General features: G+C 34.4%; 1 protein-coding gene across 9 annotated transcripts in view; it reads right to left on the bottom strand.

Annotated features, from left to right (window-relative positions):
* CDC42BPA (CDC42 binding protein kinase alpha) overlaps positions 1–22,054 on the bottom strand; it is a 295,068-nt gene that overhangs the window by 131,660 nt on the left and 141,354 nt on the right. For all 9 annotated transcript variants that reach the window (XM_043484945.1, XM_043484938.1, XM_043484937.1 and 6 more), the window contains exons 6-9: positions 18,980–19,073; positions 4,225–4,425; positions 1,348–1,596; positions 582–661 (exon numbers count right to left, since the gene is read on the bottom strand). In XM_043484945.1, the coding sequence (XP_043340880.1) occupies positions 582–661; positions 1,348–1,596; positions 4,225–4,425; positions 18,980–19,073 (624 nt within the window). The remainder of the gene's footprint in view (positions 1–581; positions 662–1,347; positions 1,597–4,224; positions 4,426–18,979; positions 19,074–22,054) is intronic.

Genomic DNA, 22,054 nt, shown 5'->3' with positions numbered 1-22,054 from the left:
GGAAAGAGGGCTTCCCTTATGGCTTCAGCTGGTAAAGAATCCTCCTGCAACACAGGAGACCTGTGTTCGATCCCTGAGTTGGGAAGATACCCTGAAGAAGGGAAAGGTTACCCACTCCAGTATTCTGGCCTGAAGAATTCCATGGACTGTATAGTCCATGGGGTCACAAAGAGTTGGACATGACTGAGCGACTTTCACTTTCACAAGGAGGAAAGAGAAGATACAAGTAGAATGAGGGTCAATGGAAAGAGGGCTAAGATCGATGGCTTGAAAGACTGATGTTTGGAACCTAGAAAATATTTCTTCAATAGCCTAAGACTCTTCTAATTCCTGTTCCATTGCTAAAAGACTCTGAGCTCTCTCTGTGTTCTATTCTTTCTCCCCCTAAAATGAGTTAAGATTCTTATATTAATATGTTTTATTCACTTTGTAATGTCTAACTTTTCCTAGAAGCAGCTTCAACCTATTAAAAAAATTTTTTTTTTACTTACAAGGCTCTCTTATGCATTACAGTTTTAAAACCTCAATTCATTTTTAATTTGCTTTAAATTATCCAAATCACATTAACTTTTCAAACTTACCAGCTACTAGTATATGTAAAACCAACAAACGGCAGATGGTGACCAGAAAAGGCAGTATGTGTTGGTGGGGGCATCGTTTCCTAAAGGAGGAAGAAACATCTGGTTAAAGATGAATAACTATAAACTGTAGACAGGGCTATAAAAATTCACTGTCAACAATTTACAAACACTGATAAGTTTGGTCTAGACGTTTAGTGATAAAAAATTTAAACCATAAACACTGCCACTGTAGAATTCTAATAAAAAGAAAAAGATTTAAAGTCTGATGGATATTGAGAGTACAATCATTATTCATGTATTCCATATGTGTGAATTTGCCTAGTTGTTAAAATTTATTTGTAATCCCAAATCAATATTCACAAATACTTTTGTAGTTATTTTCAGACACTTGCAGAGCAAAGGAAAATTTTCACTGCCCTACATGCACATTCCCAGCCAGAGCTGAACAAGGAGATGCTCTGCCCTCGTTTCAGATCTCATTCAGTAAGCAAGTGGCTTTTTTCACTAGAGAAGGAAATGGCAACCCACTCCAGTATTCTTGCCTGGAGAATCCCATGGATGGAGGAGCCTGGTGGGCTACAGTCCACGGGTCGCAAAGAGTTGGATACGACTGAGCAACTTCACTTTCACTTTTTTCACAGTCTACATGTGCCTTGACAACTGTTGAAGTGATAAATGGTAAGGTGGCCTATAAAATTACTTTATAACCATATTTAAAAAAAAAAAAAAGCAGAGAGACAGAACTTCTTTAAACAATCATACTCACAGAATTCTTTAAACAATCATCATCCACATCAAAATTTGACGTATCTGTTGGGCTACTAACTTCTGGAATATAAGGTGCTTCACAGTTTCGAATATTATCCCAATCAATTCCATTGAAAAATGGGTGCTTCTTAAAGTCTTCTATTCCATTTTGGCCAAGTCGATGTTCTCTGCTACAGATGAGTCTTCGAATAAGATCCTTAGCATTTTCAGACACATCACTCACTTGAGGGGGAAACTGAAACCTCTCCTAAATAGAGAATAATAGAAACAAAATATAAATCACCAATTTACTAAGTAGGTTGATGCTAACACTGACCTTCTTAAAAATATATTTTCTTTTAAAAATATCTAATAAATATGTACTGGTACAAAGTACTGACACTAAAGGAGATTCAAGAATAAATTTAAAAGGATCATTTTCCTAAAAGAACTTTTCATATGTAACTTACTCATACATGTACTACAGAAAGAATAAGTTAAATGTAAAAACACCTTAAATGCTGTCAAAATAAAAAGAATTCACTAAATGTAACAGAATTTACATAATCAATAGTATATGTGATTGATAACGTTCATATAAGTCACACACTAATGATTAATACTAAATATTTGTAAAGAATGTAACATGTACTACTAGACATATGTTACTTTTTTAGCTCATTTAATCCTCAGAGCAACTGTATTACTCTAATTTTATAGAAAAGGAAACAAAGAAACAGTTAAAATAATTGCTCAAGTTTACATAATCAATGGTAGAGCTAGGATTTGAACTGAAACTGTCTGATTCCAGAATCTGTGCTCTCAACAACCGTGTTACAGTACAATGACTTCTATCAGAAATGCTTTACATGCTATTGACAACTTTGGACCTGTTTCTTGTTTTCAAACTCTTGATAACTATTTAGCAGATTATCTTTGCAGCCAGACAAAACATCAACTTTGTAAAATTAACATAGGGGCTTTGTAAAACTAACATGGGGCTTCCCTGGTGGCTCAGTAGTAAAGAATCCACTTGTGATGCAAGAGACCTGGGTTTGATCCCTGGGTCAGGAAGATCCCTGGAAAAGGAAATGGCAACCCACTCTAGTATTCTTGCCTGGGAAGTCCCATGGGCATAGGAGCCTGGCGGGTTACAGTCCATGGGGTCACAAAACAGTTGGACATGAAAAGGGAACCCTCTTACACTGTTGGTGGGAATGCAAACTAGTACAGTCGCTATGGAAAACAGTGTGGAGATTTCTTAAAAAACTGGAAATAGAACTGCCATATGACCCAGCAATCCCACTTCTGGGCATACACACTGAGGAAACCAGATCTGAAAGAGACACGTGCACCCCAATGTTCATCGCAGCACTGTTTATAATAGCCAGGACATGGAAGCAACCTAGATGCCCATCAGCAGACGAATGGATAAGGAAGCTGTGGTACATATACACCATGGAATATTACTCAGCCATTAAAAAGAATTCATTTGAACCAGTCCTAATGAGATGGATGAAACTGGAGCCCCTTATACAGAGTGAAGTAAGCCAGAAAGATAAAGAACATTACAGCATACTAACACATATATATGGAATTTAGAAAGATGGTAACGATAACCCTATATGCAAAACAGAAAAAGAGACACAGAAATACAGAACAGACTTTTGAACTCTGTGGGAGAATGTGAGGGTGGGATATTTCAAAAGAACAGCATGTATACTATCTATGGTGAAACAGATCACCAGCCCAGGTGGGATGCATGAGACAAGTGCTCGGGCCTGGTGCACTGGGAAGACCCAGAGGAATCGGGTGGAGAGGGAGGTGGGAGGGGGGATCGGGATGGGGAATACATGTAAATCTATGGCTGATTCATATCAATGTATGACAAAACCCACTGAAATGTTGTGAACTAATTAGCCTCCAACTAATAAAAAAAAAAAACAAAAACAAAACAGTTGGACATGACTTAGCAACTAACAACAACTATATATATATATAGCAATTAATTATAATTGTACTACCACAACAAATTAAAAAGAACAGATTATCACTCCCTTTAAGGGATATTCCTATTCATATCCTAGTTTTTGCAATTACCCACAATCTTCTGAGACTGATAATCAGAGTTTCCCTCTTCTTATACAATCTATTTCATTTGGTATTAAATGGATTAAAATTTTATTCTTTTCTGCTGTGCATCTGGACTGTTTCCAATGTTTGATGATCATGAATAATACTGGGATAAGTATTCTTACACATATAGCTTTGTTCTATGAATATTTCCTTATGGTAGATTCTTAGTATTGAAGGTGCTCAACCAAAAGTTTTAACCATTTCTTTTTAAGGTTGTTGATGAATACTTACAGACTTCTTGACAGAAAGATTATATCAATTTACACCCCTATCAATGATGTGTAAAAGTGTTCTTCTCAACGGATCATTTATAGTACAGTACTATTTTCTTTTCATCCTTGCCAATTTGACAGGGAGAAAAAGTATATCATTCTTATTTTAATTTGGATTTCATGTTCTATTACTATTAAGATCAAGAATTTTAAATGCATTCTAGTCATGGTTATACTTATACTATAGTAGTAATGATATAAATTGTCTGCTCATGATCTCTGTTACTCTAATGGAGAGATCATTTAATTTTCTACTTATTAGCATCTCTGATAAATTACAAGGTGAGGACAATTTTATACATAACTTATAGATTTTTAAAAAATAATTTATGGATTTTGATTACTCATGTTGGTCAGGTTCCCTACTAGCATAGAAATTAGATTATTTATTGTTTTTGGAAAATTATTCTCTTTGTAAATATCACATTTTAATTTTATTATATGTATTATTTGCCACACTAATGTGAAAAATAGTAAAATATACTAACTTTGTGATTCATGATTTTTCCATATGTTTCCACCAGAGATTCTGCATAAAATGGTGTTTCTCCATAAAGCATTTCATACATACAGACCCCCAAAGACCACCAGTCACACTCAGGTCCATATCTGCCTTTTCCATCTTCCATGGCTTGAAGGATTTCAGGAGAGATATAATCTGGAGTTCCAACAGCCACTGAGGATTGGACCTGAAGAAGTTCACATTGTTAGTAATCAACCATAATATATTAGAAATAAATAATTGTTTTAATTAGAAATGTTTATATTTACATAGAAACACAATAAGCACTATTTCATAACAACTTCAATTTTGTCATTATCTGAATTTAGTCTCCTTGTGCATATAAGTTAAAATATATATAATCACCACACAAACAAGTTCTCCAGATTTTTAACACTATAGAATTTTTATTATAGCTGCTACTTAGTTGACTACACTTAAAGTAAAAATATATGATTTGAACACCACAGCCACAAACCACAAATTGAATATTTATTTTAGAACATTCTTATTATTGATATTATCTGTCCAACATTGCCATATATTATGTGGAACTTTGAAAATTTTACAATTAATTATGTGGGAAAAAAAAAAAAAACAGAAAAAAGCCTGTCTACTATTATAAGCAGCTTGGAGATTATTTTAAAACATTTTAAAGATAATCTAACTAAATAAATGTTAATAATGTCCTGCAAACTATTAATTTATTTAAAAAATTATAAAAGGGGAAAAATATTCTTCAGAACACTGAGTCTAAACAGAGAACATACAATTATGGCAAGGTAGATATAGCTTAGAAAACAACAGCTAAAAAAAGATCCTGGGCACATACCTTTTAAGGTATTCCAAAATAAAAGAAAATTAGTTTTTATATGTTTTTAGAGAACATACCAAGAAATGAACATTCTCAAGATAAAATAATGGTTAATACTCTTAATTTCCTAAAGTACCATTCTTAATAATTATTAGAACAGACTTCTTTGGCAATACTGAGATTAAGTAACTTGAAAATTCTTGAAAACTCTTAAAAACACTAGATAAAATAAAACAACCATTTTCTAAATGTATAAATGAGCCTTTAAATAAAGAGACTTTCTTAGATATATGTAATCAAGAAGTGATTGGAAACCAGGGCAATAAGCATTACAACAGGAATGCAGTTGGGAAATTGTTTTCATTTTCTAGGTACTTGACTTTTAACATATACATAAGGTCAAAAGGAAAGATCCTGAGCTTACTTGAGGTTTGAAGTAAAAGCCTGCCCCATATAATCTTTATCCTAAAAGGTGTGTGTGTGTGTGTATGTGTGTTAGTCAGTCAGCCATTCGCTTAGTCGTGTCTGACTCTTTGTGACCCCAAGGATTGTAGCCCGCCAGACTACTCTGCCCATGGAATTCTCCTGGCACAAATACTGGAGTGGGTAGCCATTCCCTTCTCCAGGCCTAAAGGGTATACTGTAAGTAAAAGGTGAATTACAAAATCTGCCATTCAGCAAAGAAAGACAGTGACATATGTGAAAAAAAGTTTACTCCTTTAGAAATTTGTAACTTTTAGGTCACATAGCCCCACCACTTGGGACTTTAATGCACAGGACTTCTGTGGTTCAGAAATTCTCAAGCCAAGAAACTGGCAAAATACTGGCATCAGGTTAGGTGCTCCTAGAAAGCTTCTCATAACGGATTCAAAACTACCTGGAGGATACATGCTCAAACCTGGCATCATATAATTCTCACACATAAAAATTCACTGAAAGATGAGTTCAGAATCCAATAATATAACTAAATGAGGAAACAGTCCATTTATGAGCAAAGGCCAGAAATCCAAACAAACAACACAATCAGACCTCAAAAAATTATCAGTTCCACTTCATAAAATAAGTATGCTTAAAATTATTAGATGTTAAAAAATCTAAAGCATAAAAAAAAGCTGAAAAAAAAAATAAAGTCCTAGAATGGAAAAAACTAGTTGTTGAAATAAAAGATATGAAGAAATAAAATCAGATCCACATCTGTACACTTTGTTAAACTACAGAGCACCAAAGGTAATAGATTTTAAAAACCTATGGAATAAAAAGAGATTTTCTACCCAAGAAATGATAATTAGACTGACAGCTGAGTTATTAATGCTAATGTAGCTGTTAGAAGAAAACGGAATTGTATTTTTCAAAGTGATGAAACAAAGTAATGGTCAATATTATATTCCCTACCCACCTAAATTATAAAACAGGAATGAGGATTAAATAAAGATATTTCCATACAAAGAGTGTGTGAACTACTACACATAGACTCTTTTAGTTAAACAGGAGTACTAAAGGATATACTTCAGAATCAAGAAACATAATCCAGAGGAAAGAATGTGACACTAGAAGTAACTGTGAACAAAGATACTAGTAAACTTTAACATGCACCTAAATGGTGATTAATTGGATAAAATAATGATGAAGAAAAGGAGAAATAGGACAATAAAGAGTAAGATGAAGAGGAGCAGGAGCAATAGAAATAGGAGATGGGTGAGGAGGAGGAAGGAACACTACTCAAAAGATGAAAAATAAGATGGAACTAAAATACCAGAAAACAACAAGTTACTAAGGGAGTGATTAGGATTAAAATGTTCTGAGTTTCTTGGTTTTCTATTTTTTATTTCTTATTTATTTTTTAATTATTATTTCTAATTGTGGTAAAATACCCATGACATAAAATTTACCATCACAGCCATTTCCAAGTGTATAGTTCAGTGGCATTAAGCACATTTACACTGCTGTGCAACCATCACCACCATCCGTTTCTAAAACTCTCTTCATCTTACAAAACTGAAATCTATTAAGTAATAACTCCCCCATCCCCTTCTCCTCCCAGACCCTAGCAACCACCACTATGCTTGCTATGAATTTTACTACTCTAGGTACCTTACACAAGTGAAATTGTACAGTAATGTGTTCATTTGTGTCTGGTGTATATCACTTGGCATGTTTTTTAAAAGGTCTATTCATTTTGTAGGATGGATCAGGATGTTCTTTAAAAGCTGAATAACATTCCAATGTATGGATATACCACATTTTTTTTTCCATTCATCCAATAGTGGACACCTGAGTTGCTTACATCCCTTGACTTTTGTGAATAATGGTGCTGTGAACATGGGTGAACAAATATCTCTTTGAGACTCTGCTTTAAATTCTGTGGAATATGTACACAAAAGTGAAACTGCCAGATCATATGGTAATTCTATCTTCAGCTTTTTGAAGAACTGTTATACTGTTTTCCATAGTGGCTACAGCATTTTACATCTCCATCAGCAGTGCACAAAGATTCCAATTTTCCCACAGCTTTACCAAAACTTGTTATTTTTTTTTTATAGTAGCCATCCTAATGGTATGAAGCAGTATCTCATTGTGGTTTTGATGTGCACTTCCATAAGGACTAGTGATGCGGAGTCATTTGTCTGTCTTCTTAGGAGAAACATAATTTCAAATCCTTTGCATATTTTGAACCGGGTTGTTAGTTTGTTATTGAGTTGCAGGAATTCTTTTTTTTTTAATTTTTTTTTTTTTAGGAATTCTTTATATATTCTGGATAATAACCTCTTGTCAGACATACAATTTGCAACTATTTTCTCCCACTGTATAGCCTGCTAAAAACAACTGTATCTTTTGAAGCATAGAAAATTTTAATGATGATGTAGTCTATTCATCCATTTTTTTTGGTTGCATATTGTTTGCTGTCATATCCAAGAAATCACTGCCAAATCCAATATCATAAAACTTCTCCCTCTACCCATTAAATGTAAGTTTTAACTCTTACATGTAGGATTTTGATCCATTTCGAGCTAATTTTTATATATGGTATAAGATAAACTAAGTTTTTTTCTTTGATTAGGAATATGGGGGAAACTAGATTTTACATAAATGATAAATGCTAAATTTTTAAGATAAACATTTAAATATTTGAAATAGAATGTATAACTTCCAAAAAGGAACTTGACCCAGCCATCAAAAGGCAGGAAAGGGGGTGGGAAGCACGGATGCAAACAAACAAGCAAAATCTACAGTAAACAGTACAAGATACTAGAAAGAAATACAAACAAATTAATGATGAAATTCATAAATGATTAAGTTCACCTATCAAAAAGCACCATTATCACACGAGGTGACAAAACCAAAATGAAAATTTTTTTAAAAAATCAGCAATAAGCTGTTTAATGCACCTAGACATAGAAACTAAGAAACGTTTTTTAAGAAAAAAGATGGAAAGATATGCCAGGCATATGCTAAACAAAAGAAAGCTAAGGGAGGTGTATTAATTATCAATCAAACTAGATTCTAAGGCCAAGATGATTATTATGATTTTTAATCATTTATTAACATAATTAGAAAATACCATGGAAGAGCAATCCTAAATAATATGTAACTAACAACACAGCTACAAAAGAGTTGTGAAAATTACAAGGGAAAATTAATAAATTCAACATCATAGTAAGGATTTTTAAATAATAAATAGATTAGAAAGAAATAAAGCTAGTAAGAATGTTAAAATTTTGAACAACAAAGTTTACAACTTTAATCTTGTTACAGAAATCTGCAACCAAAAGTTAGAAAAAGATTCATAATTTCAAACAAATACGAAACAGTTAAAAGAACTGACCCATGTGAAATCAAAACATAATCTTGACCAATGCTAAAAAACTGCTAACAAAAAGATTCACTCTTCAGTAAAAGAAAACTTTCTATAAACACCAAATAAGTAAATATTGTACTATGAATACCAAAAGGCACACATCTAAATAATTAATGGTCCACAGAAGAATTCTAACTAAAGCTGGAAAATAATTAGTAAAATGCTCTATGTCAAAACTTATGAAGAAAAAGTTAAGCATAAATAAACAATATTAGGAATGAAGAAAGGGGTGAAATACACATGTAATTGAGATTTTAAAACTAGAAAGAGTGCAATCTGAACAATTTTATACAAATAAAATTGAAAACTCAAGAGAAAATAGATAATTTTCATAGAAAAAAATGTAACTTACCAAAACTGACTCAGGAAGAAATAGAAAACCAAAGAGACCTATAACCATTAAAAAATTTGAATCAATAGTATAAAATCTATCTGGAAAACAAACAAAATAAGAAGAAAACAAAACCTCACTGAAGTAAAGGTGATTTAAAGTGAGTTCCACCAATTACATAAGAAAGAGATAACCCCAGTATTATAAGAACTGTTCTAGATCCAAAATGGGTAAGGGTGGGGGACATGGCTCCCCTGTTCATGTTATAAGGCTAAAACAACCTAAATACAAAACAAGGCAGACAAGAAAAATTTGAGGAGGAAAATTATACTGCAATCTCAGATATAATCAATATCAGATATGAATCTCAGGTAACAATTCAATATAAAATTTTAGCATGGTCAATCTAGCAATTTGATCAAATATATCAGTACAACTTGATGATAAAGTTACATTTACATCCAAAGAATGTATGCTTTAACATTGGACAATCTATGTCACTTATCATATTAACAGGAAAAACACTCTGATATCCACTCAATAGATGCAGAAAAATGATTTGATTGTACAACATTAACAACCATAACATGGCAATCACAAATAGAAATTTCCTTAATCTGATGAAGAATACATAACAGAAGCTTACAGCAAATATACTACTTAATTTAAAACTACAGGGAAAACACCAATAAAGCTAGAAGAAGGCAAAGAAGCTCCCAATTACTACAACATTAATACTGTGCTGAAGATCACTGACTGCATGATAGGAAAAAAAAATACAGCAAAGTAAAAATGTAAGGATTGGAAAGAATAAAACACAAATCTGGTCATTATTTGCAGATTATAAGATTGTCTATATAGACAAATATACATGTAGAATCTATAAATTGTTTTGAACTAATAAAAAAAGTTTAGTAAGCTTGCTTGTTTCAGGATGAATACACATACAAAAATCAATTGTAGTCCTAAAGAATAGCAACAAACTATTATAAAGCAAAATTTTAAGTTATCCATTCATAATAGCCCAAAACCAAAAAACTCCACAAGGTAGCTAGGAGCAAATCTAACAAATAAAGGTAACTTTATCAACACAAATAAGAGAAAACCTAAAACAATGAAGACAGAAACCATATTCATAGATGGGAAGATTGCAAGTTATAGACAAAGTTTTCCCAAAATTAATTTCTAAATTCAGTGAAGGTCTACAAGCTTGTATATGTGAAGGGGTGTTTATATGTGTCTGTATGTATATAAACCAATAATATAATCCTAGCAGTCATATGGAAAAACAAATGGCCAAGAACATCCAAAACAATTTCAGAGAAGAAAAAGAATTACAGCAAGACATCCCCACGCAAAAACTGACTTCTTATATATGTATAGTGATTAAAATGGTTTAATTTTAACTCCAATGTGAGAAACAAAAACGAAGCTAAAAGTTAATATAGAAACTCACAAACTGTGGGAAAGGTTAAAACTGAAGCAACTATACAGGTAATAAATAATGATCCATACAAAATCATATAATCACAACATTTCAGAACACTGGAAATAAACATAACATCCTAAAGGCTTCAAAATAAGGGGGAAAGGTTATAACAGAAACTTTGATAATTAGGATGGCATCAGATGCTTCAACTGTAAATTAGAAGACAATGCAGTGTCTTCTAAATTCTAGAGTAAGTTCAAATCTATAATACTATGTCCAGTCTAGACAAATTATTCATCGAGTAGAAATGAAGGCATTTCTCAGACATGAAAGATTATGAAATATTTACTTCCAATGGAACTTTTCAGAGGCAACTACTACTAAATGAGAAGAAAGACACAGATGGTTCCGGGAAACAGAAGATCCAATACTAGAAAGTAACACATTAAATTCCATGATGATGAGGAAAAGTAATTCTAGGATGATAGTTGTATAGTAGGCCTATTGGACAGTAGGCCTACAGACTAGAATCAGAGTATGCAAGTCTCCAGACAAGAGAGTCACTAAGTTATTCACTATGTCTGAGAAAGAAAGGAATTGCTCAATTTCCTAAATGTATATTGGAGAGTTTGGGGATAAACTAGTGAGAAGGCTTAGTGCCAAAGAGTTGATGCTTTCAAACTGTGGTGCTGGATAAGATTCTTGAGATTCCCTTCGACAGCAAGGATATCAAACCTGTCAATCCTAAAGGAAACAACCCTGAATATTCATTGAAAGGACTGATGCTGCAGCTCCAATACTTTGGCCACGTGATGTGAAGAGTCGACTCATTGGAAAAGACCGTGATACTGGGAAAGACTGAGGGCAAAAAGAGAAGGGGCCAATAGAGAATGAGATGGTTAGTAGCATCACCAACTCAATGGACAAGAGCTTGAGTAAACTCAGGGAGGTAGTGAAGGACAGGGAAGCCTGGCACTCTGCAGTCCATGGCGTCGCAAAGAGATGGACACAACAACAAAAGTGAGATTTACACAGAAAACTAAGCAAAGCAAGTGAGTCACTTACTCCAGGGAAAACAAAGAGCTGTTCAAGAAAAGAAATGCAATTAAAACAAAGAAAACAAATAGCATGGCACAGTCATAAATAATATTTGTATAAGTATTTTTAAAAAACTGAACAGGATTTAATGAAAGACTATGCGATCATTACAACACGGGGAAGATAGGAAGTGTAACGATTGGTTGAGACAGGTGTAAGAGATCTGAATCCTCATCTTTCATGGTGGGAAATTAGCAGATAATATCTAAAACTAAATAACAAGAGACAGTAGTATGAATACAATAATAAAAAATAAATAAAAGAAACAACAGAAGAAAGAGCTGAAGGATTTGTATGTGTCTGTCTGTAGAAAGAGAGACTTGGAGGTGAGAAGGACCTAGGACAAAGGAATGCTGTTTTTGTGAGAAGTCTTCCTAAAATACATAAACATCACTTGACAAAAATAAAATAAACAAGAAAAAAGAAGATTCCTTCATTATAACTTTCTAAATGGAGGACCAACATGCTATTATGTCCAAGAAAAACTATTTGGAGATGATTAATAAAAAATGAATGACTAGAAAGAATTTCTGACTCTACAGAACTTCAGGAATAAATCTGATCAAGGGAAACACATACAGACAGAAATAGCACTCAATGCATTCTGGAATGCACAGGAATTTGGAGAGCTGAACATCAGACTCCAGAGGAGTCCCAGCTTTGAATCTACAGGCGCTTATAACATGCAGGACTTGGGAAACACTACCTCTTCCCCTAGAATTCTGTTTCAGTGTATCTCTCGCCTCTCCAGAATTATGGACCACAGCTTTCTGGTGCCACAGCCTCCCCGACTTTAATCTGTGGTTTCTCAACTCAGCAAGACCACCACGCTATTATTTCTCTCCCTCTCATGTCATAGCCGGCACTATCCACTTTATACTTCACACACATGCAGTTACCTTAGAGCAGAATAATTATATACACTGGTTTTACAGAGTTTGTGTGACATTGCTATATCTTTTATTTCCACCTATGTCATAAAACCCACATTACACTTATTTTTGTTTTTAATAGTCAGCAGTCTCTAATGTAAACTTAAAAAGAAAGATTAGTATAGTCTTTTCTCTTTATTCTTATCCTATAAATCTTATTTATTGTATCTTTATCATACAGATCTAAGTATCCAAATGGAATTGTTTCCTTTGTAGTGGACATCCTTTAGCATCCAGGTCTCTTTCATTTATCTGAAAAGATCTTCATTTTGAAGAGTATTTTTATTTGATATAGAATTCTTGGTTTAGAGACTTTTTTTTTTCTTTCAGGACTTTAAAGATATCATGCTGTGATTTCTCATGAAAGGTCAATGGTTATTCTTACCATTATCCCACAGTATGTAATGGTTTTCTTGTTCTAGCTGCTTCCCATTTTTTTCTTTATCTTTAATTTTCAGTAGTTTAATTGTGATGTGGCCAGGCATGGTTCTTTTTATAACCTTGAAATATATCAGGATTCTTAAATCTGTTTTTCATCACATGTAATAGCTTGAGCCATCAATTCTACAAATGTTTTCTATTACTATCTCAACTTTTTCTAGGATTCTAATTGTATGCATCCCTAGGCCCCCTATATTAATTTTGCTTCAATCTTTTTCTCTCTGTTCTTCAGATTGCTTGATCTCTCTCAGTCTATCTTCAAATTCACTGGCTTTTTCTTTTTTCATTTCTAACCCACCATTAACCTCTTCTTATGAACTTTTTATTTATATTAATATAATTTTCAAATTCTAAAAAGATTCACTTGATTTACTTTTCTGCTGACATTCCTTGTCTGTGTAATCACTAAGACTAATATCTTCCCTTGAACGTATTTATGATAGTTTCATTAGTCTCTGTCTGGCAAATCCAACATCTGTGCTACCCAGGTTTCTACTGACTACTTTTATTTTTAAATTCTGTATCACAATCACTTAAGTTACCCACTATTTATTTTTGGTCTAGTGATTTTTTATTGAATGCTGGTCACTGTCAATAAGACATTGTAGAGAATATGAATTCTTCTATCTTCCTCTGAAGAATATTAATTCTTCTTTAAGCAGTTAAAAAAATACTAACTTGAATATGGGATGGCTTACAGTTTACTCTTTAAGGGCAGATTTATAAAAAACCTAAGATTCATCTCATGATTCCCAGGTGGCTGAGTATTAAAGAATCTGCCTGCCACTGCAAGAGATGTGGGTTCAATCTCTGGGTCAGGAAGATCCCTTGGAGAAGGAAATGGCAACCTACTCCAGTATTCTTGCCTGGAGAATCCATGGACAGAGGAGCCTGATGGGCTACAGTCCATGGGGTTGCAGAAGAGTCAGACATGACTTAGTGACTGAACAACAACAACAAAGATTCATCTCAAGCCTCTTCATTTGGAGGACCACTTTCACACTCTGTTGATTTTATCAGGACTTGGATTTAGGCTGTTAGATAGGTTTAGGGTAAGACTTACATGTAACAAACATCTTAACTAGCTCTCCAGTGCTGATATTCCAATGTCCCCTAGCACTGTGTCTCTTCCAGCACTACTTGATTTCAAGTAATCTGTTTGATTTTCAAATGGATAGAATTTACTATTTGGTAATTCTCAGATGTTGTTATACAGTTGGCCCTCCATGTCTCCTGGTTACACATTTGCAGATTCAACCAATCAGGGATCAAAAATATTTTTTTAAAAAATTTCCAGAAAGTTCCAAAAGGCAAGACGAATTTGTTACATACTGGCAATTATTTACATAGCATTTACATTGCAGTAGGTGTTAAAGTGATCTAGAAAGAAAAGTGAAGTCGCTCAGTTGTGTCCAACTCTTTGCAACCCCATGGATTGTAGCCTGCCAGGCTCCTCCATCCAGGGGACTTTCCAGGCAAGAGTACTGGAGTGGGTTGCCATTTTCTTCTCCAGGGGATCTTCCTGACCCAGGGTTCAAACCCCGGTCTCCCACATTGCAGGCAGACTCTTTACCATCTGAGCCACAAGGGAAGCTCATAAGTAATCTAGATATAATTTAAAGTATACAGAAGGATGTGCGTGGATTATATGCAAATACTATATCATTTTATACAAGAGACTGGACATTCTACTAGTTATAGGGGAGGGAAGGTCCTGGAACCAATCCCCTATGGATATCAAGAGACAACTCTCCCACATATGTACAGCCCAGGCATCATGAGATAGCCCCATTTGGATATTTTAGGCCTCTTCTCTGTACAATTCCCTCCTTGGCAATGTCAAGCCCTGCAGATTCCAACTGTTTCAGCTAACCTGTTATTTTCCTCCTAAACTCCGTAAGATTGTTAAACTCCGCGTTAACTCTAGCTTTCTGCATCGTAGTCAGCAAGTTGTCCCAATCCTGGAAAATGGGGAGACATGACAGTCTCGTATTGCCTATTGCCTACCACCTAAAAATAGTTGTCTCAATTACTGCATCGAGTTTTACAGTTATTTATTTGTGAAAGAACAATTTGGTATCAATTACTCCCTCCATCCTGGCCAGAGGCAGAAGTCATATAATCTTTTTTTAAAAAGTTATCTGCTTAGGGTAAATTCTCAAAAGTCAAATGACTGGTCCAGAATAATGGGATGTTTTTGTGGCCTTTGGAATGTATTATACTAAATTACTTTTCAGAAAGTTCCTACCAGTTAAAATGATATATATTTGGACATCTATTATACAACCAGGAAATTGAGATAAATATTACTACTACTACAACAAACATGGAATAAAATTGAGGCATGTAAACCATTAAGTAATTGAGAGAATATAATGGAGGGGCCTAGGGGATGACAGAAGATGAGATGGTTGGATGGCATCACTGACTTGATGGATGTGAGTCTGAGAAAGCTCCAGGAGTTGGTGATGGAGAGGGAAGCCTTGTGTGCTGCAGTCCATGGGGTCGCAAAGAATCGGACATGACTGAGTGAATGAACTGAACTGAGGGTTAGCAGAAATAAAGCAAATGGTAACATAAAACTTAGAGGATTTTCTGGTAGAAAGCATTCACTTGTTATACACTGTCCCTCAGGGAAACTAGACAACTAGTAAAGAAAGGGAAAAGAAATGAAAGTGAAGGAGTCACATCTTTTCTTTTTCCCTCTGGGATTTATTTTCTTCAGTCCTCTGGAACTGTGAAAATAAGTTACGCTAAAGAAGAAACAAACAAGAGTCTCAAAGAAGGCATAGTATTATCAATCTTAAAATCATTAACATAAGCAGTAGAACATGGTGCGTGAATTTATCGACAAGCTCTATTATGATGAGTAAGCATGCCTAAGTGGAGGGAAGTAAAGCACAGAAAGACAAATGGATAGAAGGATATTTGATAGATAATATAAATAGAAGGATTCTAAAACAGATAAAGGAAACAAGGAGGAAGGGTATAACAGTTTAAGATTTTTTTTTTTTTTTTTTGTCATACATTGATATGAATCAGCCATGGATTTACATGTATTCCCAATCCCGATCCCCCCTCCCTCCTCCCTCTCCACCCGATTCCTCTGGGTCTTCCCAGTGCACCAGGCCCGAGCACTTGTCTCATGCATCCCACCTGGGCTGGTGATCTGTTTCACCATAGATAGTATACATGCTGTTCTTTTGAAATATCCCACCCTCACATTCTCCCACAGAGTTCAAAAGTCTGTTCTGTATTTCTGTGTCTCTTTTTCTGTTTTGCATATAGGGTTATCGTTACCATCTTTCTAAATTCCATATATATGTGTTAGTATGCTGTAATGTTCTTTATCTTTCTGGCTTACTTCACTCTGTATAATGGGCTCCAGTTTCATCCATCTCATTAGGAACTGGTTCAAATGAATTCTTTTTAACGGCTGAGTAATATTCCATGGTGTATATGTACCACAGCTTCCTTATCCATTCATCTGCTGATGGGCATCTAGGTTGCTTCCATGTCCTGGCTATTATAAACAGTGCTGCGATGAACATTGGGGTGCACGTGTCTCTTTCAGATCTGGTTTCCTCAGTGTGTATGCCCAGAAGTGGGATTGCTGGGTCATATGGCAGTTCTATTTCCAGTTTTTTAAGAAATCTCCACACTGTTCTCCATAGTGGCTGTACTAGTTTGCATTCCCACCAACAGTGTAAGAGGGTTCCCTTTTCTCCACACCCTCTCCAGCATTTATTGCTTGTAGACTTTTGGATAGCAGCCATCCTGACTGGCGTGTAATGGTACCTCATTGTGGTTTTGATTTGCATTTCTCTGATAATGAGTGATGTTGAGCATCTTTTCATGTGTTTGTTAGCCATCTGTATGTCTTCTTTGGAGAAATGTCTGTTTAGTTCTTTGGCCCATTTTTTGATTGGGTCATTTATTTTTCTGGAATTGAGCTGCAGGAGTTGCTTGTATATTTTTGAGATTAATCCTTTGTCTGTTTCTTCATTTGCTATTATTTTCTCCCAATCTGAGGGCTGTCTTTTCACCTTACTTATAGTTTCCTTTGTAGTGCAAAAGCTTTTAAGTTTCATTAGGTCCCATTTGTTTATTTTTGCTTTTATTTCCAATATTCTGGGAGGTGGGTCATAGAGGATCTTGCTGTGATTTATGTCGGAGAGTGTTTTGCCTATGTTCTCCTCTAGGAGTTTTATAGTTTCTGGTCTTACATTTAGATCTTTAATCCATTTTGAGTTTATTTTTGTGTATGGTGTTAGAAAGTGTTCTAGTTTCATTCTTTTACAAGTGGTTGACCAGTTTTCCCAGCACCACTTGTTAAAGAGGTTGTCTTTTTTCCATTGTATATCCTTGCCTCCTTTGTCAAAGATAAGGTGTCCATAGGTTCGTGGATTTATCTCTGGGCTTTCTATTCTGTTCCATTGATCTACATTTCTGTCTTTGTGCCAGTACCATACTGTCTTGATGACTGTGGCTTTGTAGTAGAGTCTGAAGTCAGGCAGGTTGATTCCTCCAGTTCCATTCTTCTTTCTCAAGATTATTTTGGCTATTCGAGGTTTTTTGTATTTCCATACAAATTGTGAAATTCTTTGGTCTAGTTCTGTGAAAAATACCGTTGGTAGCTTGATAGGGATTGCATTGAATCTATAGATTGCTTTGGGTAGAATAGCCATTTTGACAATATTGATTCTTCCAATCCATGAACACGGTATGTTTCTCCATCTGTTTGTGTCCTCTTTGATTTCTTTCATCAGTGTTTTATAGTTTTCTATGTATAGGTCCTTTGTTTCTTTAGGTAGATATACTCCTAAGTAGAAAAGTATAACTTTCCAAAACTGAACCAGGAAGAAATAGAAGATCTTAACAGACCCATCACAAGCAAGAAAATCGAAACTGTCATCAAAAATCTTCCAGCAAACAAAAGCCCAGGACCAGATGGCTTCACAGCTGAATTCTACCAAAAATTTAGAGAAGAGCTAACACCTATCTTACTCAAACTCTTCCAGAAAATTGCAGATGAAGGTAAGCTCCAAACTCATTCTATGAGGCCACCATCACCCTAATTCCAAAACCAGACAAAGATGCCACAAAAAAAGAAAACTACAGGCCAATATCACTGATGAACATAGATGCAAAAATCCTTAACAAAATTCTAGCAAACAGAATCCAACAACATATTAAAAAAATCATACACCATGACCAAGTGGGCTTTATCCAGGAATGCAAGGATTCTTTAATATCTGCAAATCAATCAATGAATACACCACATTAACAAATTGAAAGATAAAAACCATATGATTATCTCAATAGATGCAGAGAAAGCCTTTGACAAAATTCAACACTCCATTTATGATTAAAACTCTCCAAAAAGCAGGAATAGAAGGAACATACCTCAACATAATAAAAGCTATATATGACAAACCCACAGCAAGCATCACCCTCAATGGTGAAAAATTGAAAGCATTTCCCCTGAAATCAGGAACAAGACAAGGGTGCCCACTCTCACCACTACTATTCAACATAGTGTTGGAAGTTCTGGCCACAGCAATCAGAGCAGAAAAAGAAGTAAAAGGAATCCAGATAGGAAAAGAAGAAGTAAAACTCTCACTGTTTGCAGATGACATGATCCTCTATATAGAAAACCCTAAAGACTCTACCAGAAAATTACTAGAGCTAATCAATGAATATAGTCAAGTTGCAGGATATAAAATTAACACACAGAAATCCCTTGCATTCCTATATACTAACAATGAAAAAACAGAAAGAGAAATTAAGGAAACAATACCATTCACCATTGCAACAGTTTAAGATTTATCTTTATTTACCGTTCCATCTTCCATGAGCTTCAGACATGAACCAAAATCTGCTAACCGAATATGTCCATTCATATCCATCAATATATTGTCAGGTTTGATGTCTCTGAAAAAAACAGACACATTCAATTTTTAGTTGGAAAAAATAAATACAATCAGTTACTTGGTAAGATGGAAATGACTCTTAAAAGTCCCCTGGACAGCAAGAAGATCAAACCAATTAATCCTAAAGGGAATCAACCCTGGATATTCATTGGAAGGACTGATGCTGAAGCTCCAATACTTTGGCTACCTGACATAGGCAAAGAGCTACCACATTGGAAAAGACTGGGAAAGATTGAGGGCAGGAGGAGATGAGGGAGACGGAAGATGAGATAGTTGGATGGCAACACTGACTCAATGGACATGAGTTTGACTCCAGGAGCAAACAGTGAAGGACAGGGAAGCCTGGCATGCTGCAGTTCATTGGGTCGCAAAGAGTCGGACACGACTTAGCGACTGAACCAACAACAACTTGGTAAGATAACCATTTTTGTCTGAAAATCTCAACTTTTTTCAGAATTACTACTCTATGAACACATATTTCTTTAGTTACTTTATGGGTTCAAATCCTCTCTCTGGTTCGTATTAAAACTTTCTTAAACACATGCAGTTTCAGTGTTCTGGAGATAAAATGTGCTTGGTAATTCTCAATCAGGTTACATTAGTCTTACCATGCTTCCTTTAGATATGCACAGTTTCCAATGTGACCATGGTAGGCCTACTTTCTACATACAAAGAAGAGTCATAATTACTTGATTCTAACCCATACAATTGAATAGGAAAAAATACTTCCTAGACCCTGAACATAAATGTAGATAAATACTCAGTTACTGCAGGTCACGACACAAAAATAACTGTTTCATAAAACTGATTTGGAAAACAACTGAAACTACTTAATAGTGATATACATTATATAAAGCTATTTACAGATATTAAGTCAAAGCCTTTTAAGATATCCAAATCTAATTAATAACAAGCTCTATCATTCCAGTTTTGGCATTTGTTTTTACAGTGTTGCAAAACTCTGTGGCAGGTATCCCACTACAACGGCAGAGCTGAGCAGTTCCGATAGACTATGGCCTTCAAAGCCTAAAATATTTCCTACCTAGCCCTTTATAGAAAAAGTTTTCTGACCCCTGTATTAGCTGATTGCTTAATATAGACAGGCAGATAGATAGACTAAAAACAACAACCTGTATGGGAAACGGGCTTCATAATCCTCAATATTTGAACTTACAACCTTGACTGTCAGAAATGCTATATTAAGAAAAGATTTTCTGCTGTTTGGAAACACTAAAAAAAGTACACTTTAGTGCTAGGAGGAACCTTAGATATTACCTAAACCATATTCTGATGCAGGGAAAACTGTACTTTATTCTTTATTTTTTAAAATATTCAAGCTATATATTCATTATACATAACTGCTACTGGCAGATTTCTCAGATTTTAAAGAAGACAAAGGGAATTATAAAGACAGAATTTATAAACATCAATAATATTTTTAGTTATCTGGAAAATAGGAACTATTAAAACTTGGGAGAAATAAATTATATTTATATATTTATAATAATTAATAATGAAGTGGAAAATATTTAACAAGGTATTATAGATACTATTGACACTCCTCTAGTATCTCATTTCCCTTCCTGGTATCACCCTCTCCCCTCCACTCCCCAGAGGTTAGCAACCACAATCCTGAATTTGGTGTTTACTATATCCATGAATATTAGTACATATATATGCAATCATAAGACTATATACTTTTCTGATGTCTTTAAACTTTATAATTGACATTAAACTGTGTGTATCCTTTTGAAACTTGGTTTTAATCTAATAATATGTTTCTAAAATTTATCCATGTTGACACATATTGTTTTAGTTCATTATTTTAAATGCTATATGGAATATTTTCATACATGTAATTTACTTATCAATTCTCCAGATTATAGAATTTAAATTATTTCCAACAATTTTAGGTTGTTTTAGATTTTTATTTTGCTATTACACAAAATTCTGAAATGAGTATTTTTTACAAATACCTCCTTTTACTCATATAGGAATATTTCCCCACGCTATCTAGAAGTGGAATTGCTATGAAAGACAAGTTATGTTTTTAACTTTACTAGCAGGATTACTATTAAAATTAAGACTCTTTTTTGTGATGAACAGGGAGGCCTGGTGTGCTGCAGTCCATGGGGTCGCAAAGAGCTGGACACGACTGAGCGACTGGACTGAACTGAACTGAATGGTCATCTTAGATTTTTCTTCAATAAATGCTAATTAAAATCTTGTGCCTTTTTTTATATTTTGCGTGTGTGTTTGTTTTTGGTTTATCTTCGGGAATTTTGTTTCCTCAAATTTACCTACATGTGTTACAAATCTGTTCTTCCAGCATGTGGGCTTTTTTTCCCATATTGTTTAATGAATTTTTCTTATTCATAAAAAAGTATTTAATGATAATGTAGCCTTATAATTTATCATTTTGTTTTTTGTTTTTTCAATTTTTTCAGCTTTACGGGGACAGAATTGACAAGCAAAACTGCAATACGTTTATAAGTGTACAAAATGATAGTTAATTCGATATACATATACATTGTGAAAGGATCTTCACCATTTAGTTAACACATTCATCATCTCATCAAATATATTTACTTTTTTTGTGTGTGAACACTTATGTTCTACTCTCTTAGCAAAAAGATATTATCAACTATCATCATCATGCTATACATTAGCTCCTTGGATCTTGCACATCCTATAACTTAAAGTTTGTACCCTTTTACCAAGTTCTCCCTGTTTCCCATACCCTCAGTCCCTGTCAACTACCATTCTACTCTCAAAATTTGCCTTTTTTGTCCTAAGGTACCTCCCTTATCTTCTCCTCCCAGGAGTCATCAAGATAGTGTCCTATATTTTCTTTTAAAAGTTTTATTTTTCATTTCAAGTCTTTAATCTCCCTGGAATTAATTTTTGTGTTGTGTGAGATAAAGGCCACACTATATTTCTTTTTGTCCCAATACCATTTATTGAATGACGTCCTTTTACCAC

The sequence above is a fragment of the Cervus canadensis genome, chromosome 13, assembly GCF_019320065.1.
Source record: "Cervus canadensis isolate Bull #8, Minnesota chromosome 13, ASM1932006v1, whole genome shotgun sequence".
Lineage (NCBI taxonomy): Eukaryota > Metazoa > Chordata > Mammalia > Artiodactyla > Cervidae > Cervus > Cervus canadensis.
The sequence above is the reverse complement of the archived record's forward strand: the minus strand, read 5'-3'. Positions and strand labels throughout refer to the sequence as shown.